We start from the raw sequence: 24,220 nt of genomic DNA, 5'->3' as shown, positions 1-24,220 counted from the left end.
ATCTATAAAGTCTAATAGATTTCTTCATTTCTGAAACACACACACACATATATATATAGGTCCGTGCTGAATGAAATATGCAGTATTTTTTTCGCAGTTTTGACCCGATAAATGGGTTGAGCATGATTTATTTACAAGGAATCCACTTGTGGATCATATGTTTTCGATGAAAAAAATGATACTTGGAGCCTCAAAAATTTACAAAGATTTTGGACTGTTGATTTTTCAAAGTTTTTATCGAACACTTCAAGAGCTGATCCTTATAACACCAAGTACATAGATCACATCTGTACGGTTAGAATTTAAAAATAAGACAAAAAAACTGAAAATCTTATTTAGTACGGACACATTACTATATATATAGGAAAATGGGTCTGTGCTAAACCAATTTGATGCTAAACTGCATGCTAAATGGGTTTTTCGGGCTTCTCCGGTGCTTTTTATGCGGTTTTGGCCCCATAAATGTGTTGAGCATAGTCAATTTACTAAGAATTCACACCTGGATCCTGTGTTTTCGATGAAAAAAGTGATGTTCGGAGCCTAAAAATTTTACAAAGATTTTGGACCGTTGATTTTTTGAACTTTATTAAAACCCACCAATGTGTTGAATCAATAGCTTCAAGAGTCGATCCCTCTAAAATCAAGTACATAGATCACATCTGTATGGTCAGAATTTAAAAATAAAATGAAAAAGGCTCAAAAAACCATTTATCTTAATTTATTAGTGTGATTCATAAGAACAAATGAATATGTGAAATTAGTATTTCTATGTATATAAACACACTACAAACATTGTTAGACTTTGTATCCCTACCATAGAAATACATGAAACGATAAAAGATAGTTAAATACTGATTATGTTATTTTAAAGGTTTTGCATTTAAAAAGACGGCTGAGGAAAATGACATAATTAAGATGAGTTGCAAAAAAATGGCAAACAATCGATGCGGGTTTGATTCAGTTTTAAATTCATATAACAGCCTAAAAAAAGGGACATAGTAGATTTTTCCTTAAAAACAAGTTAGGGCATAAGAACTATGAGATTCAAATTCAAGAACCATTGTGATCCGAACCCAAGATCTGATCCAATTAGATCTATAATTGATTTTTTTGAAAAGTATTTTGTTTAATATAAATCTTCGTGTTATAAATGTTCCTCCTTAAAGAACAAGGTTTTTTTTAAGATGTTTTAAAAAAGGCGGAGTTTCAGTTGTTTTTTTCGTTTTTATAGTTTTATTGAAAAGATGTGTTTTAAACGGAGTTTGCTAACTATATAGGATCCTTTACACATGCAAAATATGCATTTATTTTATAGGTTTTGGATTTATACAAGAGCACGCTGAGATTAAATTTAATTAGAACTGAAAATATGAGAACTAATGTCTGAACTAAGATTTTCATGGATTTTTTTATTGAATCTAACCATACAGATGTGTTCTACATGCTTGGATTTATAAGAACCCACTCTTGAATCATCCCATTTTGATGCATAAATGAGATTTTCTTAAGGCTTATCAATGGCTCGTAATCTTCATAAATATTCAAGCATTCAAAAATCGGAAATTTTCATAAAAAATACACTATCCAATGGTTGATTTCAAGCAAATTCACCGTGCCAATCACATCCACATGGTTGGATTTGCAAAAAAAATGTTGAAAATGCCAGCCATACTTATGATCACTGTCCTAAAGCATAAGACTCTGGGCTTATAACCTGGCTAAGCTTGGATCTTTTAGAACAACATGGATCTGGAAAGACAAGCCATCATAACTATTTCTTCCTTATTGGATATGTAATCCAATGTTTCTTCCTTTTCACTGGTAGGGGTGTGCCTAACCCCAGCTTGATTATCCAAAAAAAGAACGCAATGACTAGCCAGCTGTGAACCCCATTTGTGCATGTTGTTCTGGGTCTGAACCTTATCCAGAGAAAGCAACCACACAAAAGTCTAGGAGCCCCAAATTACACTCTTTTGGGAACGGGTATGCAAACAAGGAGTGATCAAAGAAAATAGCAATTGGAAACTAACAAGACCCCATTCTTAGAACAGATCATCATATGGAATACGATCTAAGACGAAAGGCCATACCTTAGCCCACACAGACCAAACTGCTAATGCAAGGGATCTAGGTGTTGAAAAAGACTACCATGTAGCAAATCCTCGCTAGATTTTGGCTCAAAACGATCCTTAAGTTTTTCTCTTTCTTATTTTCTTAAGTTTGTAGGTATAGGGTTCTCTACAAAAGTTTAGTCTCACATTGAAAGATTTTCAGAAACCTCTTGTCCTTATATAGATATAAGAGATGGTGCCTTGGCATTAGATCTTGAGCTTGTATATTATTTTATTCTTGGACCTTTCGTTTTGGACCTTGGATCTTGGATCTTGAATCTTGAATCTTGACCTTGAGATTGACTTATTTTTTTAGTACTTGGACATATTTAATCTCCAAGTCTAAAATCAACCTTCAACCAGGCCCCATTAAATAGACTCACTTTGCATTGATTTTTATTAGGATCTTCTTGGATCTTATTTGAATCTATTTGGACCCTACCAATGTTTTTGCATGAGCATTTATAGTCCAAAATGGTCAATAACCGCTTTTATCCTTAGCTTGGTTTGATCATTGACCTGTGACTCGGTCAATATCAAAATTGACCCTTTTGAGGGTCGTTTATATCTTATTTTGGCTCCCCTGCAAGCATAACCGTTTGGGCCATTCTTGCACCTTAGACCTTGAACCTTGGATCTTTACCTTGACCTTGAGTTTGACTTATCTTTTTAGTACTTGAAATAGATTTAATCCCCAAGTTTAAAATTGTCCTTTGACCAACTCATTAAATAGACTTTGACTTTGTATTGATTCCTATTTGAATCTTTCTAGATCTTATCTGAACCTGTTTGAACCCTGTCAATATTTTTTCATGGGCACTTATAGTGTAAAACAGTTCATAGTCACCCTTATTCTTAGCTTGGTGTGACTGTTGGCCTGTTGACTCAATCAAGGTCAAACTTGACCCTTTTTAGGGTCATTTCTATCATATTTTGGCACCCCTGCAAGTATAACCATTTAGGCCATTATGGTTGGCCATTTTATCCAATCATGACCCATTAAGTTGATCATTTTGGCTTCTTTAAGACCCTTTATGGCCTTCATGATGGCCTACAGGGTGAAAACTATATAAACCCCAGCCATCTCCCATTTCTCTCATCCCATCTCTCTCTCTCTCTCTCTCTCTCTCTCTCTCTCTCTCTCTCTCTCTTTAGTGCTTTCTACTCTTTGTTCTTTCCATGAGTTATGCACTCTCTTCTCTTTTGTTTTTTTGAGGTTCGATGTTTATATCCAGATTCAATTGTTATCCAAATTTAGATTCAACTGTTATCCAAATTTAGTTGCTATTTGGATCCATTACTAAGATCCAGACCCAATTGTTGATTCAGATTCATATCCACTTGCAGTTTAGATCTATACTTATATCCAAACCCAAGATCCATACCTAATTCAAACCTAGATTTTTTTATCCTAATCAAGAGGTTGTTTAAGGTGGTTCGTGTTGAAGTTATTGAGTTCACCCAGTGCAAGGCATGGTCCAATCATTCACGAGAAGGTGAAAGCTCAATTGTATCCTCGGAGCATAGTTGCACAAGTACCCATTGCATCGAGGATTGATCCTAAGTAGGGCAACTGTCACTTGAAAGACAACGCATTTACGCATGCCTTTGAGCTCATTGGTTTAACCTCAGTTGCCTAGCCTACTAAATTAAGTAGAATTTTCAAGCGATATTTTTGCAAAATGATGACTATGAAGGTTGAAAACTAGGAGCTTCCTAAGTTATCTCAGTTTGATGACACCAATTTCAAACGATGACAATACAAGGTGCTCGTCTTCCTTATGATTGCAAAAGTGGTGTATATGCTCACAGAGGACTATCTAGAAGAACGGGATGACAAAACCGTTGTTGAAAATCATAGGAGATTAAAGTAGAAGCAGGAAGACTTTGTGTGTCATGGACATATATCGAATATACTCTTCGACACCTTGTTCGACCTTTATTCAGAAGTTAGCACTGCAAAAAAACTGTGAGAACCCTTGAAAGAAAGTACAAAATAGAGGATGTAAAAAATCATAAGTTTTTGGTTAACAAGTATATGAATTTCAATTTTTTCGATGATAAGCCACTTCTACCTTAACTCCATGAGATGTAGCACTTGGCTAATCAGATTAAGTCTGAAAGTATGAACCTTGATGAATCATTTCAAGTGGCTGCAATTATTGGTAGATTACCCTCATCTTGGAAAGATTATAGAAATGAATTGAAATATAAGAATAAATAGCTTACTTTAGGATAAATTTTTCAACATCTTAGAATCGAGGAAGAAGCTTGATCTCGAGATACTGATCTGGCATTTCCTTGGCAAATACAGGCTCCCAAACAGAAAGAAACAGAAAGGTGGAATGTCCGGTGGAAAAGGTAGTGGGATCCATCGATAGTAAAATTGTTTTGCAGCCAACAGACATCTTTGCAAATTGAGACTGATCAAGAAATTACCGTTTCTGGAGTCAAGAGCATAGACATTGAAGGGGAGGGCAAGGCTTTGAAAAGGTACAATACAAACTTACAGGTGGCAGCAATCATCTTTTACTAACCTGCTTCAAAGCCAGGCAACAAGTTTCCTCAAACCTTGGCATAAAGGATGGGCCGGTTTGCAATATGACCGGGCCACCCGGGCCTGGTCAAGCGTGCCCTGTCAATTTGATGGCCCAGGACTAGGCCCGGTTCAGGCTGGCCCTAGGTCCAAAATGCCAGCATGCAGCCTGCTCATTAGGACCATGCCAGGCCACCCGTGTTGGCTCACAGGTCCTGCCCACTAGGAAATGTCCACAGTCTAAGCCCGGCTTGCACCAGCCAATGATCCAACAAACTAACCCAAGCCCAGCCCATCATAAGCCAGGATAAACCAGTTGCCCACCCCTACTTGACTACCCCAAGCCCTGGCTCATTAATCAAAGTTTTGGTTCAGATTGGACTTGCCCAACAATTGGACGGGCTCGTATATTCAATCTAGATTCCCTAACTTAGATGAACCACATCAATACACTCAGATAAATCAGGGTTTTTTGTTTTTTTATAGGCAAGCTGGGGTTAGGCAGACCCCTACCAGTTGTACATCGTACCATTGGGTTTTGAACTTGCAACGTCCCCAACACAAGATGATGTGCACAAACTGCTCCTACCACACAAGCGGAGCCCCCTTTGGCAAAGCAGGGGGATCTTGTTGCTCCTACGAGAAGCAATGCATGAAGCAGAAGCAGGGAAGCGATTATCAAGAAGCCATACAGAATTAACATGCAAGCTTGTTATAAGTAAGTTGTTACTTTTTTATCTGAAAAGCATAAGAAAGAAAGGAGAGGATAGTGGGAAGCTAAGAAGAATCAATTTCCGATGGGAAAGAGGAAGTGCACTTCCCCTCTTTTTGGACAAGCAAAGAGTTTCCCACTTCTAAAGCACATTTTCGGAGAAACGATCTTTCCCATGTAGCAATAAACTTCCAATAACTATGGTTTCAACTCCATACTGGGCCCATCACTTGATCCAGAGGTGCACCAAGATGAGTCACAAGCAAGTTTCTCGAACTTCGCTATATTTTGCATCTTTGATTTCTAGGTATCGTACTTTGTGGAGATGCTGGCATTCTTATTCAAGTCGGATATCCAACAGCAACGAAACCCACGGATAATTTATAAAGCAATCCAATTAATAATCAGGTCCATGTTGAGAGTTCTATTACAAATCTGAATAGGAGTAATATCCAAATTTGAGCATTTCGAGAATATATATAAGCCCCTTTTTGTTAAGTCTTGTTAGGCCCCCTTAAAAATCGTAGTTTTAAATATTTTTTCTCACATCCAACACCATAGATGTGATCTATAGGCTTTGTTTAGTGGGAACTGGCTTTTGGATCCCCGAAATCTGACCTGCTGGTTTTTTCGGTGATCCAAAATCAATGGCTATGAAGATACCAGTTTTTTCCAGCTCATAAAAAACTGTTTTTTCATCAAAAAAATATGATCCAAGAGTTGATACAAACTAAATCGAGCATGCTAAAAGCATCTAATGGTTCAGATCTAGCATAAAACACATAAAACCTATGGGGCAGAACGAGAAACGAAGCCTAATATGTTCAGTTCTCTCTCTCTCTCTCTCTCTCTCTCTCTCTCTCTCTCTCTCTCTCTCTCTCTATATATATATATATATATATATATATATATATATATATATATATATATATATATATATATATATATATATATACCAAAAAATTTGAAAATTAAAGAATATATCCAAATTTGATCACATGTAAAAAGGCAGTAGAATAGGTTCTACCCTTTTCCAACCTTGGTCCAAATCTGAATCTTATGCAGGATTCAATCCAACCTGTTTATATGCCTACTCTTCTGTTTTGTTGAAATAATGAAATAAGCAGCAAGCAGCCAGACAAGGGAGCGTTCAAATATTTATAATTTAGAATATGATTGCAATTTGATTCTCTTTTTTTTTCATTGTCTGTAACAAATATTGATGAAAACGAACTTCAGGGCAAAATTTCTAACCCGAAGGTATATCCTACCTTTAGGGAGCGTTTGAACACGGATTTGCCGTCCTAGGTTGGATCTGGTGCAAAATCCAACCTTCATGCAAGTGGGGAGTGGAGATTCTCAAATCCCTCCAAATGTTGGATTTGAGGTCCTCTGATTTGAGATCCAATGCCCTTAAACAGACCCAGTGAAAAAAGTCAAGATCTTCTAACCAGGTTAGCTTATACCTACAAAATGCACCTCACAATGGTAACCCAACAAATCAGACTGCACTCCACAACTTCTTCTACTTAGCATGCAAGCCGGGAACATTTCTCAGACCCATTTTGCCAAGGATAAGCTTTGGAATCGCTGGTGGCTTGTCAAGACCCATACTGCTGCTGAACTCGTTAGCGAACTCCACAAGTTTGACCTTATCTCGGCCGATGGTTTTGGCAGAGTTATAATATCCAAGCCATGCTTGATAAGCAGCTTCCTTGTTCTTCATCTCTACATGAGCAAGAGCACGCTCAACCTGTGAAGACGGAAAAACAGTAGGTGAATTTATGATGGAGGCTTGGCAGTTAATCTGCGAAGATACAGAAAACTGACGAAGAGTAATTTATGGTTCATCCTATCCATGTTCACTGAAGAAAAAAAAGAAAGAAAGAAGAAAAAACAAGATCACAAACCATAAGACTCTTTTTTTAATGGTAAATCTATGGCATGTAAATAATATAGCCATCGCATGTCCAGCTGTAATTAAACCTCAAGCAAGGTTATTGACTTCAATATAAATACAGTCCACAACGCATGAGAGGACCATTAAGGGTCAAGGATTCTCTTATGCTAGTGTTCGTCTTCTCTATCTGCTAGCAAGAAATTATTACTTAGATCTCTGAATTGAACTCTTAAACTAAATGCTCCTCAAGCAGTGAATCTCTTCATCATCATCTTACATGACAAAAATGTCATCAACATAGACAATAAGAAAATACTTCATTTCCTTATTAATAGATAAGCCCCAATCAACAATGCTTTCTTGTTACCAAATTTTATAAGGGCATCACCAAATTTCTTAAACCATGAACTCAGGAAGTGTGCAAGTATCGATGGCTTTATTAAAGTTACAAACTCTTGCATATAATTCCTTGGAGGTTATTCCTAGAAGGCACTACAGGGAAAGACATCAAATCAGTATAGGGGCCATGATCTATATGAGACTCTGATAAGTTCTGTTTTTCTGAGGAAAAGTTTCTTCAAATCTAGCACTGTATTTTCCATTGAACCCTCAGGTTCAAATTGCAAATAAAGTGCCCTATTTGAATCTTCTCACTTTCTAGAATAAGGGAAGTTTTGTCAAGATTGCCGCTACCACTTTCATCTTTAATTCAGCATTGCTTTCCTAAAGTTCTTGAAGGTAGAAATTAGTTCACAGTTGAAATGAACGTGTTGTAACACTTTCACAAGGAATAACAAGGCACAAAATGACATAAAGGATGCCACTAAATGCACAGTCCATTTCTTTTCATCCTACAAAATTGAACAAAAGTTCTTTTTATTAGCATGAGGTTGGGGTCGGATCTGAATCTTGATCCAGATCCAAATTATGTCCCAGATCCAGATCACGTCTAATGTGGTTCCCAGATCCAGATCATGTCTAATGTGGTCTAATGTTTATTCTGTAAATTATGTCCTATTCCTTAAATGCCCCTCATTAATATGCCTTTGTATTTTATGTAGTTGAGGGTATTTCAATCATGATATAATTTCAATTGTAAAGTCAATATAAAATCATAGTGATAGACACGATTTTCCCATATTGGGAATTGTGTGTGTTCAGACCAAAACCTATCGTCATCTTTTCTCTCTACAGGGAATTCAGAGACCCTAAGTCTAACATGGTATCAGAGCCATGATCCGGAGCAGGGCTGAAAAATCTTGGTGAACTTCAAGACCCGATCTCTCTTTCTTTCATGTAATAGTTGATTCTTCTAATCTTCTTCTTTCTTCTCGTTTTTTCATTCTTCCTCAAATCTGCATTTCTTTCTCTTGTTATTTTTTTCTTATGATTTTCCCTTTCTTGAACTCTTGATTTTGAAGTTTATTCCATAGACTCTCGTTGAATCGTATTTGGGTCACATTTTTCATCTCCCTCCCTCCATATTCTATAACTTCCTAGTCAAATCTGATCCATCAGACCCAAGAATCAGATTGGCGTCATTCTAAATCCCACATTTTTTAAATTTGTGATAATCGTGAAAATTCAATTCAAAGTTGATCTTGATATGTGGGCTTGCTAAAAAAATTTATTTGTGGCAACTGCCTTCGATTATTAAGTTCACATTCTATTCTGCGAAAAAAAATGTGACAAATTATTGCTTCTTATTGATGCCGATTTCCTATATTCCCTTTGCCGAGTGATATTGTTTCTTATTGCTCATTGACCGCCCTGATTCAACCATGTTGTATCGTCCCCTCGTTCGTTCTTCATGGATTCAAGTTCTTCTCCATCTCTACCAATTTTCTTAATCAATTGATTTCTGAAAAATTAAATAATTTCAACTATCTTAACTGAAAAAGGCAGATTGTTCTTTTTATTATGAGACATGATCTCACTGGTCACCTAAATGGATTAGTAGCTGCTCCATCTAAATTTCTGGTTCAGGAAGTTAAAGATGACAAAAAGGTTGTCATGACAACGAGGACAGTTCGTAATCCAGATTTCATCAACTGGATGAAGAAGGATTGAGCCTTGGTCGCCTGTATTAATTTCACCTTTATCACAAGAGGTATTGGTGGGAATAGAAGATGATTGCACTGCCATGATGTTATGAAATACATTGCAGCAGACTTACTCTTGAAATTTCAGAGGCCAAAATTATTTATCTGAAAAGAGAATTTCAAGTGTTGAAAAAATAAGCATCCATGTCTATTATGGAGTATTTCAATAAAATTAAGTTCATCACAAACAGTTAGTCATATATCTGAGAAAGACAATATTCAACAAGCTCTAGTTGGTTAAAGATCTGCGTTTCATGTGTTGTCCACAACTCTACAATATATCAGGATCGTTTCTAATTTTGATGATATAAAGGCCAAATTCTTTAGCTAGGAGATGTCATTAAAGGAGAGGTCAAATACAAAAAAGGCTAAAGCAAATTCACATGATACGGGATTATTTTCAGGTCGTAAACGTGGAGGAGGATATGGTAGAGGTAGAGGTTACAATCAGGAAAGACGAGAAATTCTCCCTAATCCTAATATTTCTTTAGGAGGAAGAAGTGTCTAATAACAACATTCCAAGATGCTACATTTGCAAGAAGGGCCATGTAAAAGCAAAATGTTGGTTCAAGGATGATCCGAGATACAATCATCAAGCTAGAGGTAAGCCTTTGCCTAGAAATCAAGGGCAGAACAACAAGCAAAATGACCCTAAAAAGAAACTTTTATTGGCTGCATTTTCTAAACTGAGCTTCAAACAAAATGATCAGGGTGTTTGATATGTTGGTTTAGAAACTGCCAGCCATGTCACAGGTGACGCAGGTAAATTCTTTGAATTGATTCCTTATTCTGGTAAAAATAATATTGTTACTGGAGATGGAAGATACCACCCTATCACACATTCCGGAGATATCCTCATTCCTTTGTCTAAATCTCATCCCATCCAGTTGTTCGATGTATTGTGTTCTCCCAATATAAAAAAGAATATAATTTATGTTTCTAAACTTGTCGATGATACCAATTCATATATTGAATTTACTCCATTGTGTATGTCAAAGACCTTCAAACGAGAAAGATGTTTGCTGAAGGACAAAGATGTGGCAACATATACGTCTTCAAAGAAAATTCCTTGATTGCCTGAGCTACATTGGATAGTCATTCGAAGCCTGAGTCCTCTGCGTGTGTCTTCAGTATTTCAAAGTCCGGTCAATCAAATGTTTGGCATAGTAGGTAAGGTCATTGTGGTGAAGTCTTTATTAAAAGATTAGCCTCAAATAAATTGTTGCCTAAATCTATCTTGGGTGAAGAGTCAGGTGATAGTATGTGTCCTAGTTATCAAGTTTGTAAGAGTCATGTTTTGTTATTCAATTCATATAATAAGAGAGTTTCGAGACCTTTTGACATTATTCATTCTGAAGTATGGAGACCATCTCCACTTCTCTCCTCTTCTAGTAGTAAATATTATGTTTTGTTTATTGATGACTACTCTCGTTACTCTTGGATATTTTTATTGAAACGCAAATCTGAAGTCTTTGGTGTGTTTAAAAACTTTTGTACCTATGTTCGTACTCAATTTTTCTTGAATATTCTAAATATTTAGTGTGATGGTAGTGGTGAATACTCGTCAAATGAATTTATTGAATTTTTACATAATAATGGAATTAGTCGAAGAGTTTCATCCCCACGAACACTCCAACAAAATGGCATTGATAAAAGAAAGCATCGTTATATTATGGAGAGTAAAGTTCACATAAAACTATGGAACGAGGCATTTCATACAACTGTTTATATTATAAACTGATTGCCCATGAAGCTTTTGCAAAATAATTCTCCTTACTTAATGCTATTTGGGAAGCATCCAAATTACAGTGAGTTGAGGGCGTTTGGTTGTGTATGCTATGTTCATGTGGACAGCCAGCTGAGAAATAAATTTCAAGATAAAAATTAAAATATCTAAGAATGTTGTATTTGACGAGTGCAATTTTTCTAATGATCAGTGTAGTCACCATATTTTGTACAACAGGAATAACGTTGAAGTATATCAGCCTTGGCTAGATGATATCCTATTTTCAGCAATAAACAATGGAATGCAACAGCCAAATCATGACTCTGATCAAGCATATGATGCTTCAGAAGATCCTCCAGTTGAATCAACTTACAACACATAAACTAGTTCAGACAATGTAGAGACCATATCAGGTAGATTCAAAAAAGGATGTGTTTACACAAGACATAATCAAAGCCACCACCAACCGATCCTACAAGACCAACAACAATCGTCAAATCAAGAGTCAACTTGAGTCAATAAGAAGATCAAGCAGGGTCAGACATCTAATCAAAAGATGGGTAAGTTATGAAAATTTCAGCATTGACTTTCAGTGTTTTCTCACTCAAATTGAGAAGCAGCATGAACCCAAAACATTTTGGCACGCACTACAATCGAATAGGTGAATAGAAGCCATGAATAAAGAAATGTAGGCCTTACATGAGTGTCAAACGTGAGAGATAGTGAGAAGACCGCATGATAAAAATGTAGTTGGCTTGAAATAGGTGTATAAAATAAAATACAAACCTGATGGCATCATCGAGAGATACAAAGTTCGACTAGTAGCAAAAGGATTAACCCAGGAGTATGGGCATGATTATGATGAAACCTTCAACCTTGATGTTAAAATAAGCACTATTCAGATCATTTTTTCGCTAGCAGTTGATCATGGGCAAAAATTAAGTCAATTGGATGTAAAGAATACATTTTTATATGGGCATCTTAAGGAAGAAGTTTATATGGAGCAGCCACCGGTGTATAGTGAGGATGATCCAAAGGCTTATGTTTGCAAGTTAAACAAAGTCATTTATGGGTTGAAGCAAGCTTCAAGATCTTGGTTTGAGGGTTTCTCTGTTGCAATTCAAGGCTATGGTTTTACTCGGTCCCCATTACATCATTCACTCTTCATTTACAAAAGTAACAATCTTATTACTGTGTTACCCATTTATTTGTGATGAACATATTGAAAAACTGAAAAGATTTTTGAATAAAAAGTTTAAGATGAAAGATCTTGGTCTTTTGAGGTATTTTCTTGGGATAAAGGTAGATCGACATGATGATTCTCTTATTATAACTCAGCACAAATACACAATGGATCTCCTAAGTAAAACGACAATGACAGACTACAAACCGGCTACAACTCCAATTCCTATTCATTAGAGATTGGGAGCAAATGAAGGAGAATTATATCATGATCTCACAAAATTTAGAAGCATAGTTGGAATGTTGCAATATCTTATGTTTATTGATCTAGATATCGATTTTGTTGTTAATCAAGTGTCACAATTCATGCATTAACTTAGATTGTCACACATGGAGGGCATGGAAAGAATTTTGAGATATTTGAAGGGGATTGTTGGGGATGATTTGCTTTACAAAAAAAGGGCAACACATGAAGATATGATGATGGTCACAGCTTACTCAGATGCTGATTGAGCAGGAGATCCTGATGAGATAAGGTCAGTTTATGGATATTGTATTTTTATTGAAAGAAATTTGGTCTTATAGAGTAGTAGGAAACAAAAGGTTGTCGCAAGGTCCAGTACAAAGGCAAAATATTGTTTCATGGCTGTTGTTACCGTTGAAATGACTTGAATCAAACACATGTATGATTTGGGAGAAGTTATTCCAAGTCACTATTGCTATGTGATAATCAAGGTGCTATCAAGATTTCCACAAATCTCATCCAACCTGGAAACACAAAACATATTAAAATTGATCAACATTTTATTCATCAAAAAGTGGAGGATCAAGAGATAGAGACCAGATATATCAAGACAGAAGAACAAGTTGCTGACTTATTCACAAAAGGCCTCACGAAGAACAGATTTTGGTACTTAAAAAGCAAGTTATCAATGGTTGATAACCATGTACAACTTGAGGGAGGCTATTAGCATGAGGTTGGGGTCGAATCTAGATCTTGATCGAGATCCAGATCACGTCTAATGTGGTTCCCAAATCCAGATCACGTTTCCCAGATCCAGATCATGTCTAATGTGGTCAAATATGTATATTCTGTAAATTATGTCTTATTCCTTAAATGCCCCTCATTAATATGCCTTTGTATTTTATGTAGTTGAGGGTATTTTAGTCATGATGTAATTTTAATTGTAAAAATATAAAATCACAGTGATAGACACGATTTTTCCATATTGGGAATCATGTGTGTTCAGCCCAAACCCTATCGTCATCTTTTCTCTCTGCAGGGAATTCAGAAACCCTAAATCTAACATTTTTCCCTCACTTCACATCAATGAAAAATTGTGTATCCTATGTCAGATAGGTAAGGTGATAGTAACTGGTATGATACAGTTACGGCTGGTATAATGTGATTATTTTCCAAAACAAGGGTGCTAGGATGCAATTGAGTTGCACACACATAAATGCATACTACATATACTGCACAAAGTAATGCTGATAAAACATAAACAAATATAAAGATAAAAGATTTGTACAGATATAGTGTTCCCAAAAGTCATTGAGTATGTCTGAATGTGGCAGCACCCTTAAGTACCAATGTCAACAGTATGTTGGGCATTTTGAAGTACACGTTTTACATAGTTATTATCCATAAACTTAATATAGGTTTCTTTATTCATCTTAAAATTTCATGAGCAGCGTACATATTCCCGCAGTTGGTAATAAAATTCCTCTAAAAATTCAACTTCTTCATGCCTATTCAAAATGGACTAAAGAAATACTCTGAAAATCCTAGCTCAAGAAAATGCTTGCAACATAGCCAAAACAAGTTAAGCTATAGAAGAATGCAAAGATGTAGTAAAAAGGAGGATTAAGGGGAGAAATATCAGAGGCCATGAGAATATCACAAGCAGAAAGAAGATGAGAAAAGTAAGAATGATAGCTAGCTAAAAATTGTGACATTGTTTCCATTCAAATAACTATGACTATTTGAGTCACAAAGAGTCCAAAATGTTATATGGAAAAAGGGACAGATTCGTCAATACACAAAGGATTAATGTTTTGCTACAATCGATTTAGCAAACACCATTTTTTTTATTTTTTGTTTTTCTCCTCACATCTAACACCATAGATGTGATCTACATGTTTTATTTAGTGGGAACCAGCTTTTGGATCGCCAGAATCCAACCTGTACACAGGTTTTTCCAGTGAACCAAAAAATGATGGCTATGAACGCATCAATTTTTAGTGACTCAAAAAAACATGACCCAAGAGTCAAATTCTACTAAATCGACCATGCTGAAGACATATGTGAGGTTAGATCAAGTCAAAACAACCTGCATTGTGAGATTCCAACTAGAATGTAGGTACAGTCGACTATAGCAAATAGAAATCAAATAGAAATTCTGAAAAGCCTCTGGCATACACAGTATAGGAAACACAAGAATTGCCCAAAGCTACACAGGTTTATAATGAGCAACGACAAATACAGCCACATCACAAAAAGAAATGAAATCAGATTTCAACATATTATCCTCAGAAATACGCAAACACCCTGAACAAACTTTAGAAAAAGGACCGCACATCAAACAATTATTACAAGGCACTCACCTTCTTTTTCATGTCTGGATCAATTGGAGGTAGTGCAGCTTTGCTTATTGGCAAATTACTAATGCTTGACAAAAAGAAATCCTCCCATGGTGCAAGCAACAATATGCCTTTGCCCTCTTTGCCTTTCCTACCAGTTCTTCCAAGTCGGTGTATGTATTGTTCTCTACCAGATGGCAGGCCCACCTACAGTGGCAAGGCTCAAAAGTCACAAAATTATGCATATGATTGAACAAATACTGGTCAAACTGTTATCTTAATGCGAAAAGATGCATATAAAGTAAACATAAGAAGAAATTTGGCTGGTAAGGAATCCCCAAGACAGCATGTATCAAAGGATTAGCTACAAAGTCAAGACATAGTATTCTCAAAAATTCATTAATAAAAAAAGCTAATCCAGCCTTGCTTAAATATCTAAGAGATCACAAGGTGTTAAAAGCCAGCATTTATAAGTTATTTTGTTTACTGTGAAAAAAGTTAAAAGAGAAGAAACATGTCATAAAGGATAAATTCATCATCACATCCAACCCTTATGAAAATTCCAAGTGCCACATTAAAATGCAAAAAGTACATGAACAATTAAATGTGTAGCATTATCTGAAATAACAAATGCAATGGATGTTCAAGATGGCTCTTTCATCCAGGCTAGGATGAGTAAACTTCAAAAAAGTCCAAGTCTGAAGGAACAAAATGATGGAATAACAAGACTGTTTTGACATTAAACAATTAATGCCGGATACTATTTTACCTGTATAACAAGGGTGACATCAGGGTAGTCCACGCCACGAGCTGAAACATCAGAAGTTACAAGAATGAGACCTTTAGACTTTCTAAACTCATCAGAAACTCTGGTCCTGTAACTCTGTGGCTTTCTGGAGTGGATCTCTCTTATGTTAAGGTTCAACTCAGAAAAAAGCGCAGACATAAGTTTTGTTACCATTGCAGTTGTACAAAAAACCAGAACCTGCAGTATACAGCAGTAAACATGAAGTAAAGTGTTAATTTAATGAAACACGATTGACTAACATCAAAGCGGTAATATGGCTGCACAGACCTTATAATCAGGGTCATCTGCAATATGCTCATTAAGAATGCTGTACAATATTGTAAAATGTTTGTCAAGCGGAGCAACCAAGTGCATCTGTTTGACCTGAATATTCAAGAAACAATGAGATCAGCAAAACGATACTTCAGCACTGTGTAACAACATTCTTGATAAAAATTGCAGTACCCTAGAGGCCTCATAATTATATATCCCCATAGATGCACCTGTGAGTGTGTTTCCTCTGTTCCCTCTTTGACTGTATTAATGAATTCATGATCTCTTCTTAGAGCAATGTGACAAATTTGGCGAACCTGCAAAAGTGATTGCATATTACACAATGCAGGAGAAATACTTTAGTGCACAAGATGTGACATAAAAGATGACCTCATCAGGAACAGTAGCAGAAAATAAGAGTGTCTGTCTCTGTTTTGGAACAGCATCAATAATTTTTTCAATATCTTTTCTAAACCCCATATCCAGTAAATGGTCAGCTTCATCAAGGACAAGCATTTTTACACCAAGAAGTCGTGTTGCAAATCCTGGTGTGTTCTCAATATGATCTCTAAGCCTTCCAGGTGTGGCAACAAGAATCTGCATTACGTAAAACATGGACATAATGATAACACATCTCAAAACAAACATGAATGCAAACCAGCCAATTAATAGCATTTGCAGCAAACCTGGCAAGGATTTGCTTGCATACGTTTCTGTTCTAGAGGCAATCTTGTTCCTCCTATGACAACTTGTATGCCTATGGTAGGATGATACTTCAACAGTTTATTAGCCTCAGCACCAGCCTGATTTGCAAGCTCACGGGTAGGGCATATGATGAGCACATTAATTGGTGACCTTTTCTGATCATGACCAACAGGGTGTAGTTTTACAATGACTTCTATTGCCGGAAGCTGAAATTACCGAGGACATACAAAGACAAAAAGAACATGTCATGTTCACTAATTTTTTGTTCACAATCCATAAAATATTAAAAAGAGAAGGCAAATAATATCATACCAAAAATGCCACTGTCTTTCCAGTACCCGTCTTTGCTTTGGCCAGGACATCCTTGCCTACAAACAAAAAGACATGCCCATTTCCAGGCACATAAAACTAGAAGACTAACAATGTAGCTTCATATGGAAACTAGATCTGATTAGAAAATCGGTGTGCTCTAAAAGATCACAGGATAGTATTTTGAGGGACACTGAAAGATTTACACAACCAGCAGAAAGAGTTAAAACAGAATAAAGGATGCAAATGGACATGATACTAAACCTGTAGGGATCTACACTTCTAGTGGTTATGTAATGAAAGACACTTGATGAGGGTCTTAATAATGAAAAAAGGTACCCCTGAAACAAAGTGAATATATCATGTATGTACAACTGTATATGAAGACTCTATGTATATGGTTAAAAAGGCAAAACAAATGACCTTACATACTCCAATACATGTTTTAGAAGGAAATATAGACACTTCTTGCAATTGTGTCCACTTAAAAGAAGAATCAGGGTGAAAAATAAGATTGACAAGTCCAAAAGCTTATGAAAACCATTTGACAAATTACCATTGATTATGATGATCATTTAAGGTCAATGTACCTAGCTGGTTACTATGAAGCAGCTTACGATCACTACTGCAATACTAAATTATATAGGCTGCGACAACACAAACTGAAATTTTACCAAACATTTTCCCCTTATTCATCTGGCTGAAGCATCATGTCCGAATACTGGCAACCTAGTCACATTATACATATCCTCACAGTTAATGATGCATAAATTACAGTATTAAGCAGACACACAGTTGGTCCACTTGTTTACCAAATTGGACTTGCAGACTCAAATACATGAAAAACTTGTTCTTACTGCTGAAGCCTCAAAGTGAATGTTTGTTTATATAAAAGGTGTGGAAGCAGCTCACACATCTGCAGTATAAGGTAGCACTCAAAAACTTATGGATAATTTTGTAATTTCTTACCATTAAAAGCATGAAAAAAAAAGTAGTAGTCTTTCAAAATGTCAGCATATTCTACAGATCAAACCATAGTTGCATAAAATGCATCAGCAGACAATTATCCAAGAATCCTTAAAACTTGGAACAACATGCTTCTGTATACTATGCCAAAGGTGATTCCTTAATATGTAGACAGTACCAGTAACATTAGAGGGTGGAAGATAGATTTACAAGGTAGAGCAAAAACATGAACCATTTCTTAATATTCGTCGTTGAACTAACAAGTATTAACTGAGCCTCAGAGAATCCTACCTTTAAGAATGACTGGCAGAGTTGCTTCTTGTACAATAGTCATTCTGTCATAACCAGCCGCTTTTATTCCTTTAACTGACAGAGGAGAAATATCAGTGTCTTCAAACCTGCAGCGACATTTCCCATGAGGAAGATTTCGGCAGAGTAAATACACAACTAAAACTGTTATGTGTTGGATAAGGAAGAATATATAGAATATTAAGAAAACAGGGGAAAAGGATGCAAAAATATTTTAGTCCTCACAACCTAAAAAAACCTACAGTTTGAGATGAAAATATCACAGAAAGGAAATGAGGCTACTAATATAGATAGCATTTTTCCATGGAAGTTGTGTCACACACTGAATAAAACTCTTAACCCTGACAGATTTAGTTAATAGGGATGCAAGAGTTATTCCCTACAGGCTGTATACAGACACCCTTATCAGAACAAATATAGTAACAAGGTAATGACTTAAAATGAGTAAACTAACCCTCAGATGCAATCACTACAAAATACCTCACCTCAAGCTGCTAACAGGAAATGGACACCTTACTGCACAGAAGGAAAGAACTACCACATTAAGAATTTAGCAAATACACCGGTTATTACATCTATGGATCAATTTACCTTTAACCAATTCAAGAGTATAATCATTATAGAATCATATAATCTTGGTGCATGCAAAAAGCACCAAAAATGAGCTTGATGGCACAACGAATGCCACGGAGAACTACTGGCGAGTAAATACAGAGAGTTTTGAGAAATTATTCTCCAGTCATTCTTAAAATAAATTATCTTTTTGGCTGAAATAGAGTAGGAAAATTAGAAAAACACGGAAAACATAAATCTACAAGGGATGTTGGCATGCATATGTTCACCCACCAAAGTGAAATCAGAAATTTACACTGGACTGCAAAATGTGATTTCCCTTCTAAAGCTGCTTTTTTAGATAAGTGGGTGTATGGAAAAATGTCCTAGATATTCAAATATTTTGTGAAATATGAGGATTTGAGAAACTAAACCCAGAAAGAAATTTGGAAATAAAGGAATATCTCATGAAAAACAGGAAGTCTAACAAGAAGTTAACAGTGAGATCGTTTACTAAAATATTTTGAGATACATACCATGAATTCCACATCCATGAATTTTCAAGGATATTTTCTGGTGAAATTCTGGCAACAACATCAGTACATCACTAATAATTTATATGTGCTACAAGAATTTTATATTATTACTGCATGATGGATTCCTGCATAGAGAATTCTTGTTATCTCAGCTCTTGACCCATTGTTGTATCACTCTGGCTAGCCGGTTAACATTGTTGCAGAAAATCGCTGACAGAGTGAAACATAAATCACCATGCAATTTCCAATTTGAATGAATGCCAAAATAGACAATAGGAAAAACAACCAAACAAATAAATAAATTATATAAATACACTCACTCGAGAAAAAACTTACTGCACTAGATACAAGTTCAACTAATATTATAACGGTGCTGGATATCCGCAGCTAAAAGAAACCATCAAAAAGAAGGAAATAGAGTATACCTAGATTGACTCAAGTATGAATCCGTTTCTTCTGACGATGTCTTCGGCAATGCAACAACATCTTCCCTTGAAATACTAGTAACTTTGGCATCCCGCGGAGCATCATCAGCATCTTCCTCACTATCTTCTCCACTTAAAAAAACGCTCTCAAACCCAGAATCTTCGTCCTCCTCTTTGTCATCATCATCCTCATCATCAACAACTCGTGCCGCTCGCTTCCCATGCTCCATCTTCCTCTTCCCCGAAACCCCACCCTCCCGTCCACCGCCTCTGCGATCGAAACCAAGGCCTCCACCACCCTTCGTCCGCCGGAAATCCTCCATTTTGTAGCCCGAATCGTTTACCATCTGCTTTCTTGCCCTGGTTCTCGCCCCTCGAAACCCTGCCGCAGCGCCCTCCCAATCGATATTCCTCATGCCGAGACCCGAATCCCTGCCCTTCCTCCTCACTAATTCGCTTTCTTTCGTCCGTTTTTCCGCCGGAGGATCCTCCATTCTCTTCTTTCCCGAGGAAGTAACACCTCCATCATCAGAGTCGCTGTCGCTCAGCCTCGGAAATCCCTCCGTTCTCAGGTCGGAGATCCAGTCGCTGAGCTCGGCTTCGTCTTCCATCAAGCTCTTGCTCTGAGCGCTCCCGCCAACACTGCCTAGACGGAGCTCTCTCCCTCTGCCGGAACTCCCCCTCTGCTCACGAGAAAACGACGCTCTCCGGCCGCCTCCGGCCCGGGACACGCCAGAAAACTGCCGGAAGCCGGATACGGCCGCCGGAAGTGCCGAGGCGGCATCTCTCCTCATGGACAACGCTGAAAATTTCAACCGGAATGGGAAGAGCTTGGCGAAGATGGAGATGCGAGGGACAGGACGGTAGGAACGGACGCCGGTCGCCGCCGCGGCGCGACACGAACCGGAGAGAATCCCGGCCCGAGCGGCGGAGTTGAGAAGGCGGAGGTGCAGGAGCTGCCCCGGCATGATTCCGGCCGAGAGACGACGACTCGCGACGGAAAAAACGGCGGACGACGCCGTAACAGAGAGAGAGAGAGAGAGAGAGAGAGAGAGAGTAGGGCTTTAGTAGGGTTTTAGTGAGGCAATGAACGAAGCGGATGGAGTCGACCTCGTCGAGCGTGTGGTTGGTTACCAGCACAGTGACAAAGTTAAAAATGACAAAATATCGGTAGCCAAAAACTCGCGAGAATTTGATTTTTTTTTTAAATCTCTCATTTTTTTCGGCAAAATCTTGGCAAGAAAAATAAATAAAAAATATAAAAAGCAACTTTACAAGGAATTATAATTAAAAATATTCAAAAATAAAAACCACAGTTTTTTCATGATAAATAGCGAATAAAAACATCAATACCAATGATCAAGAGCATCTAGCTAATGACGGGATATTTGTGGTTTCAATAATGGTGGGGCGGAGCCAGGAATTTAAACTAGAGTAGGCACAAATGTATAGTAAAAAAAAATTTAATTTTTATGATAATAAACTATAATAGCAAGTGCAAAAAAATTTGAAGAACTATAAAGTGTCATATTTTAAAAAATTGTATACTAATAATGATTACTAACAAATAATAAGTATTTAATAAGTGAATAAGAACTGAATTAATTGAAACAAATACATGCTAATTAAAAAAAACAAATATATGCTAATTGATAAAAAAAACTAAAATAAACGTTAGCCAGCCTTTACTCTGACCAATTACATTCAATTGAGGAATCCATCTTCTCAAGACATGAAGGAATGACATGAGCCTTGAGCCCAAACAATGTTTTACATGGACATTGGTTTTGAAACAGTTTATATATACACACATAATAAAAACATAAACCGATGCGAATATCATAAATATCGCCTCCCCTACTCCATTCATAAAAAGATAAAAAAGAAGACAATTAATCTTGTAGCCATAAAAACCAGACCATCAAACATCCAAGTGATGCAAGTAGCAACTTAATATTCTGTATGCGGTGGCATTTTGGTTCCCCTCACGGTCCTGAAAGTCACAAGTAACGAGCTTATAGCGATCATACACATTGAAATGGTCCATAATAAGCAATGAGTCCGAACAACAGTCGATCGGTGGAGGAGAGCAACGAAAGGAATGAAAGACCACTATGAACACAATCAGGCAAACAAGATCTTCATTGGGGAGCCTCAAACGCAACACATATGCTACGCTTGAATCCAATAACACAAAAAATAGGCGAAAATTGATTCATACCATGGAAAGAACAACAGGAGCTACATATTTATAAGACCCCACAAAGATTCTAAGAAAAAAAAGACTTCATTCATCATCAATATTCTACTCTGGTAACAACTGAGAGAATGGCAGCTACAAGAGAGAGAGAGAGAGTTTAAGGATTTAACCATTGATGGATTTGGGAATGAAAGGGGAGGGCTGGAGCAAGCCTTGGGTTAGGCGCCAGTGCCCACCCTGACCTGCGTCAACCCCTGTTTTTTTTTCATCAAATCCAAGTTTATGGTCCGGGGCTTGAGGGGTTGGAATGTTCCTCTTCCCCATTCACCATACCCTCTTCCACACCCTCTCATATATGGCCATCCGGCCAGTGTTTGCCTTTTAGCTGTCTGGCATGGCACTAGTTTGATTATTTTTCAGCTGACAATGTAAGAATTCACGGAAGGAGGGTGAACCCAAATCAAAGGGCGTACATAGTTACGCAATAAATCGCCAAGGGCACTAGCTTTGAGTCACAACCTCTAACCTTTCATCGTAAGATTTTCTGTTTCTATAAATATGTTATTCTGATTTTGCATCATTGTAGAATCGGCCCCTAGGGCCCTTCTTATAATCCTAAAAGGGGGTTGGATTAGGGTATGCCCAAAAGAAAAATGCCTCTTCGACTCAAGAGTTGTATCCCTTGACATAAGACTATTCACGTTTGCGAGGGTGCAACTATTGGGTTGACCCTTCCCAATGATTGTCTTATGGCCACAACCTTATATCTCTCACTTGGACATAAGGGATAATTGTATCATCAAGCTTGCTCACATTTTTGGGTTTTACTTTGGTACACTTTGTAAGCTAGTCATGTATTCTATGAATTTTTCATACTTTATAAGACTTTTATTACACGTATGCTAGTCAAGCTTTCTGCGTATTTTTCATACATTTATTGTAAGGCTTTTATTCATAGATAATTGACTTTTCTCCGACTAACATGCCTTAAAGCCCATTTACTTTCAGTCTTACTCAATCACCTTTCATATCACATGAAGGTAAATAATTCACTTGCTATTTGTTTTTCATTTTCATATCATACATCAAACATAGGATTAATTTTTTAATTATGGGACATCTCATATGTCATGAAATTACGATATTAGTTGTTACACTAATCATCATCAATGTACCTCTCATGGACATGTAAAATTTTATATTCATCCCAAACTTGTCATACTATGCATAAAATAACTTTTCATAATATTTTGAGAATTATATGAGTTTTCATGTTATCATGCATATTAATAATTAAGACTTATTCACATATACTGTGATTTTTTTCATAACATCATAAGGTTTTTTATGCTAGCATTTTATCATCATGATCTAAATCATGTCTATCTTACATAGATATATGAAATTTTTAATAATCTTTTTATTACAACCCTTACTGCAAATAATGCATCAAACATATGTATTAAAAATCTTAATAGAGTAAAAAATCATATACTCTTATCTAGAGTACCACCATGATGAATTTTTAACATGCTTTTGCTTATACATTACATATTGACAATGTTGTCTTATCTCATATAAGCTCATATGTATAAATTGGTCAAGTGAGTTCTCTTATGACTCTCCCATGACCTCCAGACATCATGCGCCAACATTGCACATAGTTTCTACTAAGTCATTATAACATACATTAACTTACATATAACAGTTATATGTACATTAGTGAAAAACATTCATTACTTGCATGAATCCATTACAAATACATATATAATTTTTACAGGTAATCCAAACTCTCGTTATCTATATGCATCATTCAAAACAACAAAGAAAATCAATATTGTGTGCATGCACTTTTTATTTATCACACTTACAAAATATGTTTCAATCAAGCTTATCACTTTCTGATTATTTTAGATCGATAAATATCCATATCTAAATCATCATAAATTGGACTATCAAATCTATATTGCACAACATGCATTAACCTTATGATATTCAACTAACTTTCTACAAGCCATTTAAGGATCTTAATCCATGATGATTATTTATCATTATTTTTTATATGAAAAGCGAAACTTAATTATACTCTCACTTTTTCATACATATCACTTTATCAATGCAAAACATCACATGTATTATTTCTTAGGACAAAAACATAAGTCCTTTAACCAATTTGATCTGAATTATAACCAAACTTGATATGAGATTATTCGTTCATCCAGTTACAATGATTATGTCAAAAGTTATAAACTCATTTTTAAATCTCTTGACACATCAAATAAATACATGAACCTTTAGAATCATAT

At 36.4% G+C, this 24,220-nt stretch overlaps 1 protein-coding gene across 1 annotated transcript; it reads right to left on the bottom strand.

Moving 5' to 3' along the window:
* Positions 1–6,516: 6,516 nt before the first annotated feature.
* LOC149814570 (DEAD-box ATP-dependent RNA helicase 31-like) lies at positions 6,517–20,734 on the bottom strand. Its single transcript, XM_089988717.1, has 10 exons — positions 19,715–20,734; positions 18,184–18,290; positions 16,930–16,985; positions 16,599–16,823; positions 16,303–16,509; positions 16,143–16,229; positions 15,928–16,023; positions 15,622–15,837; positions 14,877–15,059; positions 6,517–7,112 (listed from the first exon to the last, which is right to left on the bottom strand). Exons 1-10 carry the CDS (start codon positions 20,680–20,682, stop codon positions 6,885–6,887), a joined length of 2,373 nt encoding a protein of 790 aa, XP_089844843.1. The 5' UTR covers positions 20,683–20,734; the 3' UTR covers positions 6,517–6,884.
* Positions 20,735–24,220: the final 3,486 nt, after the last annotated feature.

This window comes from Nuphar pumila, chromosome 15, assembly GCF_984573655.1.
Source record: "Nuphar pumila chromosome 15, dmNupPumi1.hap1.1, whole genome shotgun sequence".
NCBI lineage: Eukaryota > Viridiplantae > Streptophyta > Magnoliopsida > Nymphaeales > Nymphaeaceae > Nuphar > Nuphar pumila.
Note: the sequence above shows the minus strand (reverse complement) of the source record. Positions and strands in the feature narration are given on the sequence as shown.

What these genes read in the sequence shown, in the direction of transcription:
- LOC149814570 (XM_089988717.1), bottom strand. Translation starts at nt 20,682, where the DNA reads ATGCCGGGGCAGCTCCTGCACCTCCGCCTTCTCAACTCCGCCGCTCGG. An exon ending in CAGATGACCCTGATTATAAG is followed by an intron (nt 15,838 to 15,927) that starts GTCTGTGCAGCC and finishes TGTATACTGCAG; the next exon opens with GTTCTGGTTTTTTGTACAAC. An exon ending in ATGTCACCCTTGTTATACAG is followed by an intron (nt 15,060 to 15,621) that starts GTAAAATAGTAT and finishes TTGCCACTGTAG; the next exon opens with GTGGGCCTGCCATCTGGTAG.